This window comes from Vicia villosa, linkage group LG1, assembly GCF_029867415.1.
Source record: "Vicia villosa cultivar HV-30 ecotype Madison, WI linkage group LG1, Vvil1.0, whole genome shotgun sequence".
Lineage (NCBI taxonomy): Eukaryota > Viridiplantae > Streptophyta > Magnoliopsida > Fabales > Fabaceae > Vicia > Vicia villosa.
In genome coordinates, this window is record NC_081180.1 from 47,894,959 (window position 1) to 47,911,505 (window position 16,547).

At 37.2% G+C, this 16,547-nt stretch overlaps 1 protein-coding gene across 1 annotated transcript; it reads left to right on the plus strand.

The window, feature by feature from the left end:
• Positions 1-11,967: 11,967 nt before the first annotated feature.
• LOC131636846 (cyclin-dependent kinase G-2-like) lies at positions 11,968-15,345 on the plus strand. The gene is made up of 5 exons (XM_058907438.1): positions 11,968-13,516; positions 13,611-13,746; positions 13,858-13,946; positions 14,049-14,160; positions 14,251-15,345. Exons 1-5 carry the CDS (start codon positions 12,408-12,410, stop codon positions 14,293-14,295), a joined length of 1,491 nt encoding a protein of 496 aa, XP_058763421.1. The 5' UTR covers positions 11,968-12,407; the 3' UTR covers positions 14,296-15,345.
• Positions 15,346-16,547: the final 1,202 nt, after the last annotated feature.

The window sequence follows — 16,547 nt, forward strand, 5'->3', positions numbered from 1 at the left end:
AATATACCAAATTTTTTCAATCTAGTTTTAGTAGGGTAACCTATCTTGACAAGCCAACCAAAGGATAGTTTTTGCTCTTGGCCGGGCAAAGTTATGTGCCAGCACCTGATACCATTCAACAATGTTGCTCTCTTGCTTCAGTGCTTCATAGACTTTCATCATCTTGAATTTACCAAGTGTAGCCATACTCTGCCATATATTTGCAATCTGTCCTATCTCCACTCTTTTAGCCATGATGTTCTTGAGTATCCAGGTGCAGTTATTGCCAAGATTGTCCTGCATTATATCTCTACCCTTTAAGTAATAGGTATGAATCCATTTTACCCAAAGGCTATCTCCTTCCATACTGATATTCCAGAGGCATTTTAGGAGTGCTACAGAATTCCACGTTTTCAAATCAAGAATATTCAAACCTCCATGCTTGAGAGGTCTGCATACTTTCTGCCAGGCAACAAGGCTCTTCTTACTAGGTGTGCTTTTACCAGACCATATGAATGTCCTGCAGATGGAATCAAGTTTCTTTATGACACAGTCAGGCAAAGGAAGGCTGAACATCCAGTACTGAGCTATGGATGCCACCACACTTTTTACCAATTGGATCCTGCCAGCTATACTTAACAGCTTAGTAGTCCAATGCTTTATCCTGCTACTAATTTTATCAATCAAAGGAAGATAATGGCTCATGTGCAGTCTTTTACTCGATAATGGGATGCCTAAGTACCTAATTGGCAGATGCCCCTCCATGTAGCCTGTAGATATCATCACCTCTGCCTTTGTAGCATCATCCATACCTCCAAAAAAAGCCTTGCATTTCCTCGGGTTAACTATGAGACCAATAGATTTAAAGAAGGATGAGAAAGCTTCTATGAGAAGCTTAATGGAATTAGTATCCCCCCTGCTAAACATCAAGATATCACCAGCGAAAGTAAGGTGAGTGAGGTTTAATTTTGCACATTTACTATGGAAATGGAAATCTGAGTTATTAATCATCTTTGCCATTACTCTATTCATGTATTCCATCATAATGACAAATAGGAGTGGGGAGATGGGGTCTCCCTGTCTAATGCCTCTCCTTGCTTTCAAAACCGCAGAGTATTCACCATTGACATTAAACCTATAGCTGACTGTGGAGGTGCCCAACATGATCCATTTTATGAACTTATTTGGCAGGCCAATTTCACTCATAATTGTTTCCAAGGCTGACCAGTCCACCATATCATATGCTTTCTGAAGGTCAATCTGAAGCATGCATCGAGGTGTACCTCCTTTCCTGTCATAACCTCTCATGAGCTCAAAAGCTAGCAAAATGTGATTTTGGATAACCTGGCCTTTCAGAAAAGCTGCCTGGCTCTGATGGATTATGTCAGGGAGCACAGTGCCTAACCTATTAGTTAAGACTTTGGAGATAATCTTGAAGAAAGTTGTACATCCAGCAATGGGTCTAAAATCTTTCACTTCATTAGCAAGATCATGTTTTGGAATAAGTGTGACAATTGTACTATTGAAAGCTTTGTACAACTTACCTTTCACAAAGAATTCCTGGACAGCAGCTATCACATCCTGCTTTATATATTCCAGCTGGCCTTGAAAAATTTAGAGCCATAGCCATCAATGCCTGGAGCTTTAAGGTCTCCTATACCCTTCAAAGCTTCCCAAATCTCCTTCTCAGTTACATCACTAGTGAGGTAATCTCTTTGACTGGGACTGACTTGTTTTCCTCTTCTCATTGCCTCAATGTCCACATGTTTCAGATTGTTGTCCTTGGTTCCCATGAGTTGCTGATAGAATTGCATAACTTCCTCCATAATACCAGCCTGCTCTGACACCATACTACCATCAGATTTCTTCAGCATATTCATGCTCTTGCTCTTGTGTTTGGCTTTGATGGAAGCATGAAAATAAGAGTTGTTGTCATCACTAAGTCTCAGCCAATCTATTTTCGACCTCTGGATCAGCATCTGCTCCTCTAGCTCATGAAGTCTAATGACTTCCTCAGTATATTTTGTCACCTTTGTAACTCTACTCCCATCCATATTGTTTAACCTGAGATCCCTCTGTGCTAGCTCCAGATTATTCCTTGCCTGTTCCAATTGATGTTTCATATTGGCCAGACCCTTACTTAAGCTCTTTAGCTCAGGCTTCAGTCTTTGCAGTTTTCCCCACAGTTTAAACATTGGGCTGCCATCAATAGGTTTACTCCAGCTATTTCTAACAGCCTCCTCATACCCTGGTAAATCTGTGACACAGTTATAGAACTTAAATCTGCTACCTCTTTTGATTTGTTCCCTAGCTGTCAGGAGAAGCAGTGCATGATCTGAAACACTAGGGGAAAGAATATTCAGAGTTAAGTCATTGTATTTAGTAAACCAGTCCATATTACCAATAATTCTGTCAATCCTCGAGTGAATAGGATCCACAGTATGTCTATTGCACCATGTGAAGTAGTCTCCGCATCTATCCATCTCACTGAGCCCTATTTGTAACATCATGTCCTGTAAATCACTATACTCAGATTCCATGACCATTCTGCCTCCAATTCTATCTTGGGCACTGGTGACATTATTGTAATCCCCAACTAAGCACCAAGGCTCATGAGGGCATATGGTCATACTGCTGATATCCCTCCATAACCTCTTTCTTTGCTCAAGGTGATTGCTACCATATATTGCAGTCAACCAGAAAAGGAAATCACCCTTCAGATTAAAGACTTTGCAGTGAATGTACTAATCAGAACTATGAGCATAATGAATATCATATTGACTATCATTCCAAGTGATCCATATTCTACCATTATCATGTGAATGATAATTATCCAGATACTTATCATAGAGATTGAGCATATCTCTAATCTTACTAGATTTAGCAAATTTGACTCTAGTTTCTATCAATATCAAGATGTCAGGCTTAATAGATTTGAGACGGGAACTAATCTCTCTGAGCTTGCCTGACTTGTTAAGTCCCCTGACATTCCATGAGGCTAGCATGGTCCCCTGTCCAAGGTCACTGTTAGGTCTTTCAAAACCTCCAGTGCCTCAAATCCATTCATACAGCTAATCTCAGGACAAGTTTCAGATAGAGCTTTTTTACCTCTTTCCTTGATTGAAGAACCTACAGTTATCCAATCATTCTCCTCAGGTTGTCTGGCAGGGTCTGATTTTTCCTCTGGTGATGCTCTATGATGCATTGACTCATATTGTCGACCTAAATAAGGCAGTGAGGTTTGGTGTTGATTCAACTCAGTATGCGTCGACTCATGGCTTTTGAGGTTGGTGCAAAACCACCATAATGAATTTTGACAAACTTCACAAATCAGCTTCAATATGAGTAGACCTATACAACTTAGGAGTCGACTCATGACTATGTAAATCACTCAAAAATCCATTTTTCATGATGCATATGTTTCACTTGACCCATGTATTTTTCAAAACACTTAATGCACATCTTTCCAAGATGAGTGTAATGCTTGTTCCAAGGAGAGTTCATCCAAATTTTACAAGCACATTTCTTATTATATTTTTAACATCATTAAAACCAAAAAGGACTTAGCACTCACATACTCCCCTTTTTTATGATGGAAAAACCATTTGAAACAATGAGTATTTTGACGGTCTATGAAGGACAAATGCTCCCCTGTCAATATGCATTAAAAAAATCTTGAACTCTCCCCAATTGCTTTTCTTCCCAATTGCTTATTCTCCCTTTTGAAAACATCAAAAAGAGAAAAAAGGCTAAAGAGATGTTAACACATAAATAAATTTCAGAGGCGATTGCAAAGTAAATGAGCATTAACGGACATTCACATATAATGAATTTAATGCAATGTTGTCAATAATTAACCGGAACACACATATCAAATTTCACACATTAGTCATGCAAACTAGAAAGTTTTTTAAGGATAAGATACAAGGAAATAAACATGATGAGATGCAACGAAGATAGATAAAATGCCTACTCACATCAAACATCAAATGACATGAATCAATGATGCAAATGAATACACATGAAGTATAAACAATCAAAGCGTCACTTTAAACATATAGATTGAAAGACTTATTAACGCAATCAATGAGATTTTAGGAAGTGAACAACAATGTAAGTTATCAAACATCAAGTGTACACATAGCAAGAAATATCTATTCATTCAATAATAACGAGGGATTAGGAGCCAAGAGTTAGAAACGATATTACCTCAAAATTTGAATGTAGACAACACTCACATATAGCTTACACTTTTTCAAACAAGGTTAAGCAATATATTGTCATCTTTCTCCTTCTCAAGTTACACTCATTTTGGGCCAATCAATTCCCTATTTAGTGTCTTTGTGTATGTCTTCTAAAGATACACCTATATCATGAAACGAAACACCTTTTCCAACATTTTTCGAATAAGACCCATCAAAAGCAACAAGCATAAATATATAACACAATCATGCTCTCTTATTGAACAACATGCATATCTTTCAAGAATAGGACAATTTAAATAAAATGCCTTCAAGCTTTTAAACAACACAAATTTTACCATTATGAAGTTTAAGAACAAACAAAATAAGGACATATGAGATAGAAAAAGGTGAAGGGTTACCTCAAATATCTACCGAATATAGTTCCTTTGTAATTATCAAAGGTTACAAAATCTTTCATTTATGCCACAAAGTCAAGGATTAAGATAATGTGACCCGTAATGCGCCTTGAACATCTACTATCGAGATCCCATACTCTCTTGTAGACACGATACATTTCACCTATATGGTTAACCAATGGAAATAGGTGCCAATTCTCATTGGGTCCTTGAGTGTTAGTGACATATTGGTTGCATTTAGGCAACCATTGGAAAATGCCTTTGGGAACTAAAATTCTTCGAAAATGACATTTCGCAATGGTTTGTCCTCACTTGCAACAATATAGAAAATTTAGATGATGAACATGTTCACTTTTGCTAGTTGATTCCTTTGAAACAAAAGTATACTTTTTATACAAAGGAGTAAAAGACTTTTTGAATTTAGTTGGATCAACGACAAAAGTTATTTTAGGTTGTAAAGCCTTGTCTAATTTGGCCTTAAGAGTTTTCACTTCTTTTTGCCAATTGTGGCAAGTCTCACAACCAAACCAAGAAGATTGTTTATCCTCATTCTCATCCTTTTGAATATCTAGAATAGATTGTTTTAAAGCTTTCATATTCTTTTCGGTTTCTTCAACCTTAGTTTCAAGATATGAAAATATTTTCTTATTAGAAGCTAATCTTTTAAAAGCTTAAATAGTATATCTATGTAGTTCATCAAAAGCTAATTTTAATTGATAACGCGATACATTATCTAGAAGTTCAGGTTTCAAGTGACTTACATGTTTCTTTTTCTTGGGTTGATGAGCCATGAGACAAAGGTTTTCCTTTTCTCCTTTCTTTCTTGAATTGTCTTCACCTAAGAGTTTATTACTCTCCCAAGTTGTGTAAGCTTTACTAGGTTTGTTGTAATTTTTGCTTTGACTATTGCCTTTGTCCTTGTGCTTCTTCTTATTTTGTATATGATTCGTGAGATAAAGGTTTCTCGTCTCTTCATCATCACTTGAGTTATCTTCAGTTAAAGATTCATCACTTTCCCGAGTTATGTATGCTCTTTTAGGCTTGTTGTAATTTTTCTGGTGGTTCTTGTCTTTGCCCTTCTTGAGCAATAGACAATCCAGTTTACAATGGTCGGCCTTTCCACAGTCGAAACATAGTGTTTTGGATTTTCCCTTCTTGTTTTCATCTCGATTTAATTGTTTGGATTACTTTCCATGGTTGGTTAGGTTCTTGTCCGAATGTTTCACACCATTCTTCCTTATGTACCTATAATACCTTCTCACAAATACTTCCATTTCTTCATCATCGACATCACTATAGTCACTCTTGTTTTGCTCTTTGTTTGAGGTCTTGGAGCTTGAGGCTTTTAGAGATATAGAATTTTTCTCTACCTCCTTATCTTTGTTTTTCTCCTTCTTTACTATTTTCTCATGCACATTTAGACATATGAGATGTTGCTCGTGTTCTTCAAGCTTGCCAAAGAGAGTTGTAATGTCCAAAATTGAAAGATCATCAACTTCCTTTATAGCCGTAACTTTAGGTTGTCATTCTCTATTCAAACATCTCAAAAATCTGTTAGTTGCCGTCTCATTTGGAACAGGCTTCTCAAGTGCATTCAAACGACTTAGAAGATGTGAGGATCTCTTTTTCATATTAGAAATTGTTTCACTATTTTCCATATGAAAGACTTCAAACTCTTGAGAAACTTGTAATGCGTTCCACATAGCTTTAGCCGTCGTACAATGAGAGACGCGATAATCTTCATCAACCCCCAAAGAGGCTACCAAATAATTTCTCGCTTTCCAATCATACTAGTAATTTTTCTCATCTTTTGCATCCCAATTTTCTTCGGGTTTAGGAATGGTAACACCATCCTTGTTGGTCAATGTTATTTGAAACCGCCCGTCTTGGATGTCTTTCCATACTTTTCCATCAATATAATTGATATGAATGCGCATACAATCCTCCAATAGCCATAGTTTTTACCATTGAAAACCAGAGCTCTATTATGCGCCCATATAGGTTCGGAATCCATTCTTCTAATAAGTGTATTTAGAAGCAAGGATAAACCATGCTCTGATACCATTTGTTAGACGATAGGCTAATGATATAGAGGGGGTGAATAGATCAACATAAATTTTTACGGTATTTTAAAACTTTTGGTTAACGGAAGCGTCTCGGAATCGACTTTTGTCTATTCCAAACTGCTATTGGTAGGATCAAATATGCTATAAAACATGAAGAAGATTGATACGCTAAAGAGTTAGAAAAAGGGAATCAACTACGTTTTTCAAAAATTACTCGTTTGAATGGATACACTAAATCACCTACTTCCAATGAGAAAAGAATCGATAAATTTGCTAAGGCAATTTATCGAACAAGTGATGTGCAAACAATTTGCTGCATAGACAAATTAACAAACATTTGGCGTGCAATAGTTAACTAGTCAATTGTAATCTAAGTGTGGTTGATTGTGAAATCTAATTGCAACTACCAATTACAATTCTTTATAAAAAAATGGTTTTGTATCACAATTTAACACTTAGACTAATTTCCAAATTAACAATTGTGAATCAATATTAATAGCAAGTAATAGAGAAGTAAGGAGATAGGAACACAAAAATTTGTTTAGGCAATTCATCGTTTGTCCTCGTTACGACTACGTCCGCCCCCAATTCTAAACGAGAATTGAGATAGATTTTATTACTTTGCAAATTGTTACTAAGGCAATTTATCGAACAAGTGATATGCAAACATTTTGTTACACAGACAAATCAACAAACACTTGGCGTGCAATAGGTAACTAGTCAATTATAATCTAAGTGTGGTTGATTGTGAAATCTAATTGCAATTACCAATTACACTTCTCTATACAAATGGTTTTGTATCACAATTTAACACTAAGACTAATTTTCAAATTAACAATTGTGAACCAATATTAATAGCAAGTAATAGAGAAGTAAGGAGAGAGGAACACAAAGATTTGTTTAGGAAGTTTGTCGTTCATCCTCGGTTCTACTACATCTGTCCCCAATTCCAAACGGGAATTGAGATATATTTTATTACTTTGCAAATTATTATTACAAGAAAAGTTAAAGCAATAAACTAAAAAACTCAGTTTTGATGTCGATTCTTTATCTTCTTTCCCCTTGACCTTAAGCAAAATCAAGTTGCCCAACAATCTCGAATCAATCCTCCAGTTACCGCTACTCTCTTGATCGAACCCATCGTTCTTCAAGGCTTTCACTCGGCTGAATTGCAATCGCAAATTATTGTCACCCAAGAACTTTGATCAATCCTCCGTCTACAGTTACTCCCTTAACCGAACCCACCATTTTTCAAGGCTTTCACTCGGCTGAATCTAATCCAAATCTTCTAGATAAAAACCCCCAAATCACCTCGATCTTGGAGAACAAAACCCCAATGGTTTTATTCAATTAAACCACCACAATCTTCACCTAAAGTAATCTTCAATTCCTATCCATGGTCATTATCAAACTTGATCATGTACCAACAACACAAAAATGATTATGTGTAATTGTGTTAAGAGCAAGAAGAAGAATGAATATGAGAAGACTTGTGTATCTTTCAGGTTGCAAAGTAATGTTTCAATGAGTGCATGAATGTATATGTATATGTATGAAAAAAGAGAGCAAAATATGGAAAATTCATGCACAAAAAATGCCCAGAATTGAGCGACAGGTCGACCTCTAGACTCCATATGTTGACCTAAACAAGGCAGTGAGGTTTGGTGTTGACTCAACTTAGTATGCGTCGACTTATGGGTTCTGTGCGCCGACTCATGGCTTTTGTGCGTCGACCTAAATAATGCAGTAAGGTTTGGTGTTGTTTAATCTCAGTATGCATCGACTCATAGCTTTTGTGCCTCGACTCATGGCTTTTGTGCGTCGACTCATGGCTTCTGAGTCAGCACATGAGTTGGTGCACAGGTTGATGCGAAGCCACTAGAATGAATTTTGACAAACTTCAACAATCAACTTCAGTATGAGTCGACCTATAGACCTTAGGAGTCAACTCATGACTATGTAAATCACTCACAAATCCATTTTTCATGATGCATATGTTTCACTTGACCCGTGTATTTTTCAAAACACTTGATGCACATATTTCCAAGATGAGTGCAATGCTTGTTCCAAGGAGAGTTAATCCAATCTTCACAAGCACACTTCTTATCCTTGAAGTATCACATCAAGAATATTTTTTCAATTATTGTTCTCTCAATCATTTGCTTTGGATTTAAGGTTTTTGAAGCTTGAGCAGAGTTTAGAGCCTTGTAGATATAGACTTCAGAGTCTAGAGAAAAGAAGGCTTGATTTATCAGAGTGATTATGGATTATTTGATGCAAATGTATTGACTTGATTATCCAGATGCTTAACCATTAGAGAAACACTTCTTCAGACTTCATCTACGCTTCCTAATATGATGAAGTTTAGAGTCCAGAGTCTCTCTGTCTAGAGTTTGCATAGATCAGAGTTTATGTTGTCTAGACTTCAGGGTCTTTTTTTCCCCAGAGTCTACTTTGTTTAGATTTAGCTTTGTTTGGACTTTGTTCTGTTCATAATTAGAGTCTAGTTTTTCTTAGAGTTTGCTTCGTTCAAAGTCAGAGTCCATTTTCTTTATCTGCACATTTAATGAAACAATTAGTGTATAAAATTATTCTCTATACTTTGTTATCATAAAAAAAATTAAAGATTGTAGATGTGAAATAAAGTTTGTTCCAACAGTCTCCCCCTTTTTTATGATGACAAACACCTGTATTTTGAACGAATCACAGTTCAGGAATGAAACAGATGAGAACTCAAACAACACCTTGAAAACCTAAAAAAATATATAACACGACACATTTAAAAAAGGATGATCATTACTATTGTAATACATTAATGAAATAAGAGGCACCAAAACATGATTTTATTTTACCCAATAAGGCAATAATTCCCAAAGATATCTCAAGCGTTTTGACAACTTAAGGAAGTAGTGGGACAAATGTCACACTTCTCTGCCGTAACCAACAAACCTAAAGATAGAAAGTCCCAGGACTCTGGAGCGAGTTTCTTGTACCATATCATGGCGCATTTTCTGAGTGTTGTTGGGAAGACCCTGCACCAGATGGCGCCCCTGATGTTGTGGTAATCGAGGACAGATTCAATGTCCTCGAGGTGATCATTGGGGTCTGTCGTGCCATCATATGCATTGAGGATTGGTGGTTTTCCAGCCTGCGGGGGAGAGGAACCCTCATGATTGCGTGGGATAGTGGTCAGCAGGGGTGATCTTTGTCGTTTCAAACGTGAGACTTGGAGGGCGATGAGTAATGGTGGCGCCCTCTATCATGTCGGGGCATGCCCTTCAATTGTTTCCTTAATTTGTTAGTATCTTCGGTGGTCTTAGTCTTCTTGACAGTTAAGGAGCGTCGCTCCTTACGAGGGGGAGTGCGCTCTTGCTTCTTGGTGGCCGCCGACATCTTCCTTTCTCGTCGAGGTCCCCGAACTCGTGGTTGGGGGGATAAACTTTGAGACTCCTGGTGCCCATGCCTCTGCGGGGGAGTTGGGGATAGTGTCTATTCCCGTCGAGGGGAAAGTGTGTGGGATCTGAGATGACGGGACCTTTGAGGAGGTGTTTGAGACCATGCCCCCTCTCACCGGGGCGAGGATCTGGACTAACGGTGTTTTCACGGAGGAGTGCGCGATCGATGTTCCTTCTCCAGCCTGGCGATGCGCTGATTCCATTGGTGTAGCAGGAGGTTGGTGTGGTTGATGGCACCGATCAGGGTTGCGTGGCTGGATCGGCGTTGGCGGACAAGGGGATGTCCGCGTGGGCAAACAGGTTGTCATCTTGCGGATTAAGATCACACAACGAGACCTGAGTCGAGGAAGAGGCAGTTTGCCCGTCCCTCTAGTCGCCTTGCCCGTTGACAGCAGTGGCGTTTTTTGATCAGCTCAGCGAGATGGAAAGGGTCGCCATTGGCGTTAACGTCATTGTTGCCGATGGCCATGATGATCGGTAGGTTGGTTGAAATTGCTTTGGTCTTATGCAAGGAGAAGACACGGAGGCAAATGTTCCCACATACGACGCCATTTTATCGTACTTGATCAAAATGGATCGTCTTGGCCTACAGCTTGTTGGACTGGTGAAAATGGAAGGGGTGTACCTCCAAGGTATTCCGATGCCAAAGTGAGAAAGATAGCAAAGAAGCGCAAGTACAAGAGAGTAAGAGTATAAATAATGAATATCTGCCCTCTTGTGAAAAAGAGTATTTATTGTCTCCAACGTTAGGCCAAGATCTGCTGTTTTGGACTGAATTGTTTGGAAGCCTAAAACGGGAGACTGCTAGGATCCTATGTGGTAAGGCTGAGTCAGGAAGTGACTTTCATCCTGAGTGAATTGCCCATAGGATTCGGAGGAGGAAGAGCGGGTCTTCCGCTAAGCACTTGACTTCATGCCCTACGTAGGGCACGACCGTGGTCGACCACGTGCTCTGCACCGAGTAATAGGGTTGAAGTTCCAAACGGTTACTCAATCTATTAAGGCCTTTAATCTAGATTGGGCCCAACGTAGCTAGAGGTGTCAATTTAAGGGGCCAATTAATTTGGGCCCTATACCCTATAATAAGAGGGCCTAAAATAATAAACCCTCAAATACATAGGGCCCAATGTTAGAAGGCTCTAAAATTTGAAAGGGGGCTATAAGGCTATAAGGTTTCTTCAATGGGAAAAAAAATGCATTATGCAAAAGGCCTAAAATTTTAGGGCCTAAATTAAATCTTAATAATTGGGGGCTCAATATAATAAAGTTTTAATAGGGTCAAATTATTAGGATTTTTAATTATTGAACTTGTTTGACAGCTCTAAACGTAGCCGATGTTGGGCCTGCTCGGGGGCCAATCTAAAACAATACTCCCTCCGTTTTTTATTATAAGTCGTTTTGGGAAAAAAATTGTATTTAAATATATGTCGCTTTACAATTCCAATGAATAATTAATGCTATTTTTCCTGTTATATCCTTAAATATTTCTTATTCTCTTTCATTTCAATTATATAAATTTATCTTCCACATGTCATAAATGAAGGATAATTTTGTAAAAACCTTCATAATTTCTCATTTCTCATTTTCATACAACAATTATTATTTTTCTTAATCTGAGTGAAAAGTCTAAAACGACTTACGGTGTATAATAAAAAACGGAAGGAGTATTGTTAGTGTATTTTTTTTGTTTACAATTGTTAGTGTATTTTTCATATAATAAATACCTTGGAAAAAATTTCTCACTCACTTAATTACAAAATATTTTGAATTAATTAATCGAGTCGGTGGACATGTCTGTCTGTTACAAACAAATCATTCAATAATTGGTACCGTGTTTCATAAAGCCCACTAGGAAAACCCGTTCTATATAACAGCCCGAAACCCTAATCATAGCAATCACAAAATCAAAACCAAAAACGCGTTGAAGACTTTTGAGGCGGCTATCATCTCCTTCGTTCTGTTCATCGCCGGTAAGGCAATTCGAAGTCTCTGATAGCAGTCGAGACGCAGCCACCGTCTAGGGTTTTGTTTCTCCTCTCATTCGTTATCGATTTTTCATGCTCGATTGTTTTTGATTGTTTTGTTTTCCAAATTGAATCTATTCGATATTCTTTGTAATCAGAAAGAAGAAAAATCTCATAAACAAGCTTTTAATTGATTCTAGTTTAAGTTTTTTTGTTCGATTGTTGATTGTGGATTTGTGAATTTCGTTGATTTCAAATCCTTGAAATTAGGGTTTGAGAATTTGGGGATTTTAGGGTTTCAAATTAATATTTGTTCCTCAATTCTTTTGTGCTTGTGAATCCCATGGCGGCAGGGCGACAAAGTGTTTTGGGGAAGAGGGAATCTTACAAGCATGATTCTGTCAAGGAATTTGTGTATTGTAAGTATGATGATTCTTCTGCAAAAGAAGATAGAGAAGAAGGTGAGATCCTTGTTGATGGGGATGAAGTTTTACCACCGTCAGAAAAGAGAAGAAAATTCTCTCCCATCGTTTGGGATCTGGCAGAGAAGAAGGCGAAGATCTCTTCCAAAGATGGGGTCAAGCACGTTGCTGAGTCTCTATATAGATCACCTGTTGATGAACGAAGTCCTGAAGGTAAAGGTGTTTTGAGTGAGTCTTCGCTGAATTCCTCTTGTGTTGTTGATGAAAGTGAGATGCAGGGGTGGAACATCACAAAGTCTAAATGGGCTTCTGATGATCTATCACCTATGGGTGATGATGATAAATACACGCATGATAAAAGAAGTTCAAGTTTAGAAGTTGGTGGTTCTTCAGGTAGCACAATCACTGGATCTGATATTGATGATGAGGCTAGTGATTCTCCGTCAGATTCGTTTGAAAATAGTGATATGATGCATGTGCAGAGAGGGTTTAATATGTGTCAGAGTTGCAGAACTGTGTCCGAGTTTGAAATGATTAAGAAAATAAATGAAGGAACTTATGGTGTTGTCTATAAAGCTAAGGATAAGATGACTGGAGAAATTGTAGCATTAAAGAAGGTGAAGATGGAGAAGGAAAGAGAGGGCTTTCCATTGTCAGCCTTGAGAGAAATGAATATTCTCTTGTCTTTAGATCATCCCTCTATTGTTGATGTTAAAGAGGTAGTGGTGGATGATGATGATAGGGATGATGGTACTTATATGGTAATGGAGCATATGCAGTATGATCTCAAACAATTAATGGAGGCTAGGAACCAGCCTTTTAGTTTGGGTGAAATAAAATCTTTCATGAAGCAACTTCTCGAAGGTGTCAAGTATCTCCATGATAACTGGATTCTCCATAGAGATTTGAAGACATCTAACATTCTAATGAATAAAGAAGGGCATCTGAAAATATGTGACTTTGGAATGTCAAGGCAGTACGGGAGTCCGCTTAAGCCATATACTTCTCTTGTCGTTACATTATGGTACAGGTGAGTATCAGTACATTGCTTCATGCAAGTTATTTAATTTCTGATTTATGCTGTTTCATGTATATTTACATGGTTATGTTGTTATTGTGTGCAGAGCCCCTGAACTTTTATTGGGCGCTAAAAAATACTCCAAAGCAATTGATATGTGGTCATTGGGCTGTATAATGGCTGAATTATTTTCCAGGGAGCCTCTTTTCAGGGGTAAAACTGAAATTGAACAACTTGATAAGGTTAGTTAAAGTGTCAATTTGATATCACTTTATATTCAATTAAAGGTTATATATAGTGTGACACAACTTTGCCATCCTAGTAACATTTGTTTGTTTGTTATCTGTCTGCAGATTTTTCGAACCCTTGGTACACCCGATGAGAAGATATGGCCAGGATTTTCCAAATTGCCTGGATCTAAAGCAAATTTTGTCAAGCAACGGTAAGCTTGCCTTTTATATTCTCATATTTATTGAGATGCTCAATTTTATGAATGATAATACTATGTTTTTCAACCTTTGACGTGCAGTTATTCATATTGCAGGTGTAGTATGCTAAGGATGAAGTTTCCAGCTGCATCTTTCACTGGTTTGCCAGTTTTATCCGAGTCGGGATTTGACTTGTTGAGTAAGCTCCTAGCTTATGACCCTGACAAGGTATGTTATTTATGTAATGATGCTTTATTGGCTTTTTGATAGTTGATTCTGAATAATACAACTGAACAGAAACTGTTAATTTTCTTGTAGAGAATATCTGCTGAGGCTGCTCTGCAACATGATTGGTTTCAATGAAGATCCACTTCCCAGAACCGATGACAACTATATTTTCTTCATCCTAGTTGCTAGCAGCTTAGACAGGTACTTATGCTAGAGCGGGATTCATGAAAAACCCAGAGCAATGCCTTATGTTAACCCACACTTTTCCAACTTCTCTTTCCACACTAATGATCTTATACTAAGAATGATGTGATTGCCAAGCACACAGTAATTGACTTCATTAGGTTTTTTGTTTATAAAATTGGAAGCGGCATGTATGATGTACAATGAGATGAGAAGGTATGGCACCTGATTTTTTAATATTGATATCCATGTAGTCGTGTACCCTTTATGCTGGGTAAAATTTGTACATATATTTCAGGACTGAAGTAATAAATGAGTTTTTGATATGGTATGGTTCCTATTCTTTTTTATGGCTTTTTTTTCCAATTTTATTTTTTGATTAAGCCTTCTAATTTGAGGCTGCCAAGTTTTGTGGTTACTTTCTATGTTGCAACTACTTTTTGCCACCAGGAAAGGCTCCTTAAAATTTGGGTACAACGATGCTCGAATTGGTGATAGCTGTTGTAAATCAATCAAGGGAAACTTTATTTGCACCTTGATCAACAGGTCATGATGTTAGTTTCTGAGTTTGTAAAGTTTGTTCTTAAATACGATGATATTATATACTAGAAAAAATGTTAAATTAACTAGTGGCTTGAAAATGGATTACAAGGAAGCGAGTTGGTTGGTGTGAAGAAAGGTTTCAGAAAGAAATGTTGGAAGGTTTTTTTGCAGGCAATGCTCCATAATATGCTTGAAGTTTCACTGTCACTCAATCTATGCCTTCCTTACTTCAATTGTGGGCTTGTTTTGGTGACTGTGTTTGACAAACTTCAACTAGACATTGTAAGTTGAGGAAATTAGTCAATCCTTTCATCTGGTGCTGGTCTTGTTTCTATTTAGTTTATTATTTATTTATGACCTTCATTCAATTTCAAAGTCATATGTTGAGGTTATCGTGGATATAGAATTTATATGTTGTTCTGAATAGGCCATTAACCTGAGGGAACTCTTGTTTCTGAATCTGGTGCAACTATTCCTATTTTTATGGATAATTTAAAACAAGGTTACCTAATCACCGACCATTTGATGTTTGCAGTTGTTCTTTAGCCTCCCCCTCTCTATTCTTTAAAACTGGAAAATTCTGTCGTCTATTTGTCTTGTCTTAATCTTTGAATACTATAACTAATTAACTTTACTATTGCAAAATATAAAAATATTCCTTGCCTGTATTGTGATTTTCATCTTGGTACATTACATTATTCATTACCATGTTTGTAAGAATATCAGACCATTTGAAGGATTTGGTGTTCTCTACCCATAATTTCAAATCTTTTCTCTCATTCTGTATGTCAAGTCTCTTCTTGCCACGAGAAATACAGAAGACATTTAAAGAAATAAATAAAGGAAATAAATTGTGGATTGAATTGAGAGTGAAGTCTAGGAAAAACGGGTTGGTTGGGAAGAGATCCTCCTGTGAAAAATTGTTTAAGTGAAATCGGATGCTCTTTATAAAGCAAAAAAATGAACATCCCATGACTTAACAAAAAGGATAAATTCAGTCAATTTATAACAAAGACGATTATAGAATAGTAAAATTGTCTACAACCTAAATCAGGGATGCATCTTCTGATGCTTGATAAGAGAGGATGGGACTAATGTTCTTGGTGAATGCAGGAACCAAATTTTAAGGTAATCTGCATACTGGAACAATTAATTGAGGTTGCAGGTGACAGTGAAAAGAGATAGGATGGGATGCAGATGCACTATGAAAAACTGAAAATGCCTGATTATGGAGATGTAATTTTGAACGTGTCTAATATATGCACACTTCATTTAATTTTTAATTAAGCTCCAATTCTATGAATAAATTTATTCCGAAAATATATTTTTCGGAACCTTCTAAAGATAGAAAACTTGAATGTCTTGAGAAATTTGCTATTGCATTGCTGCAACAATCTCAATTTCCAGATAAAGAAATTTCAAAATTGAATTCACTTGAAATTTTTATGTTTACCATTGTATCAATTTTGAATTTGTATTTGATAGAACACAACTACCTAGCCTAAAATTTTTTGTTATAATTTCCTGTGGGAATTCAATGATTCGCTGATGCAGGAAGTTGGACTTGCCAATGGACCATGATGACAACCAAATCCCCAACTTAGAATTTGAAATTTCGTACTCTTGAATCTTTGCCACAATTGGTGATTTTTCCTCAATGG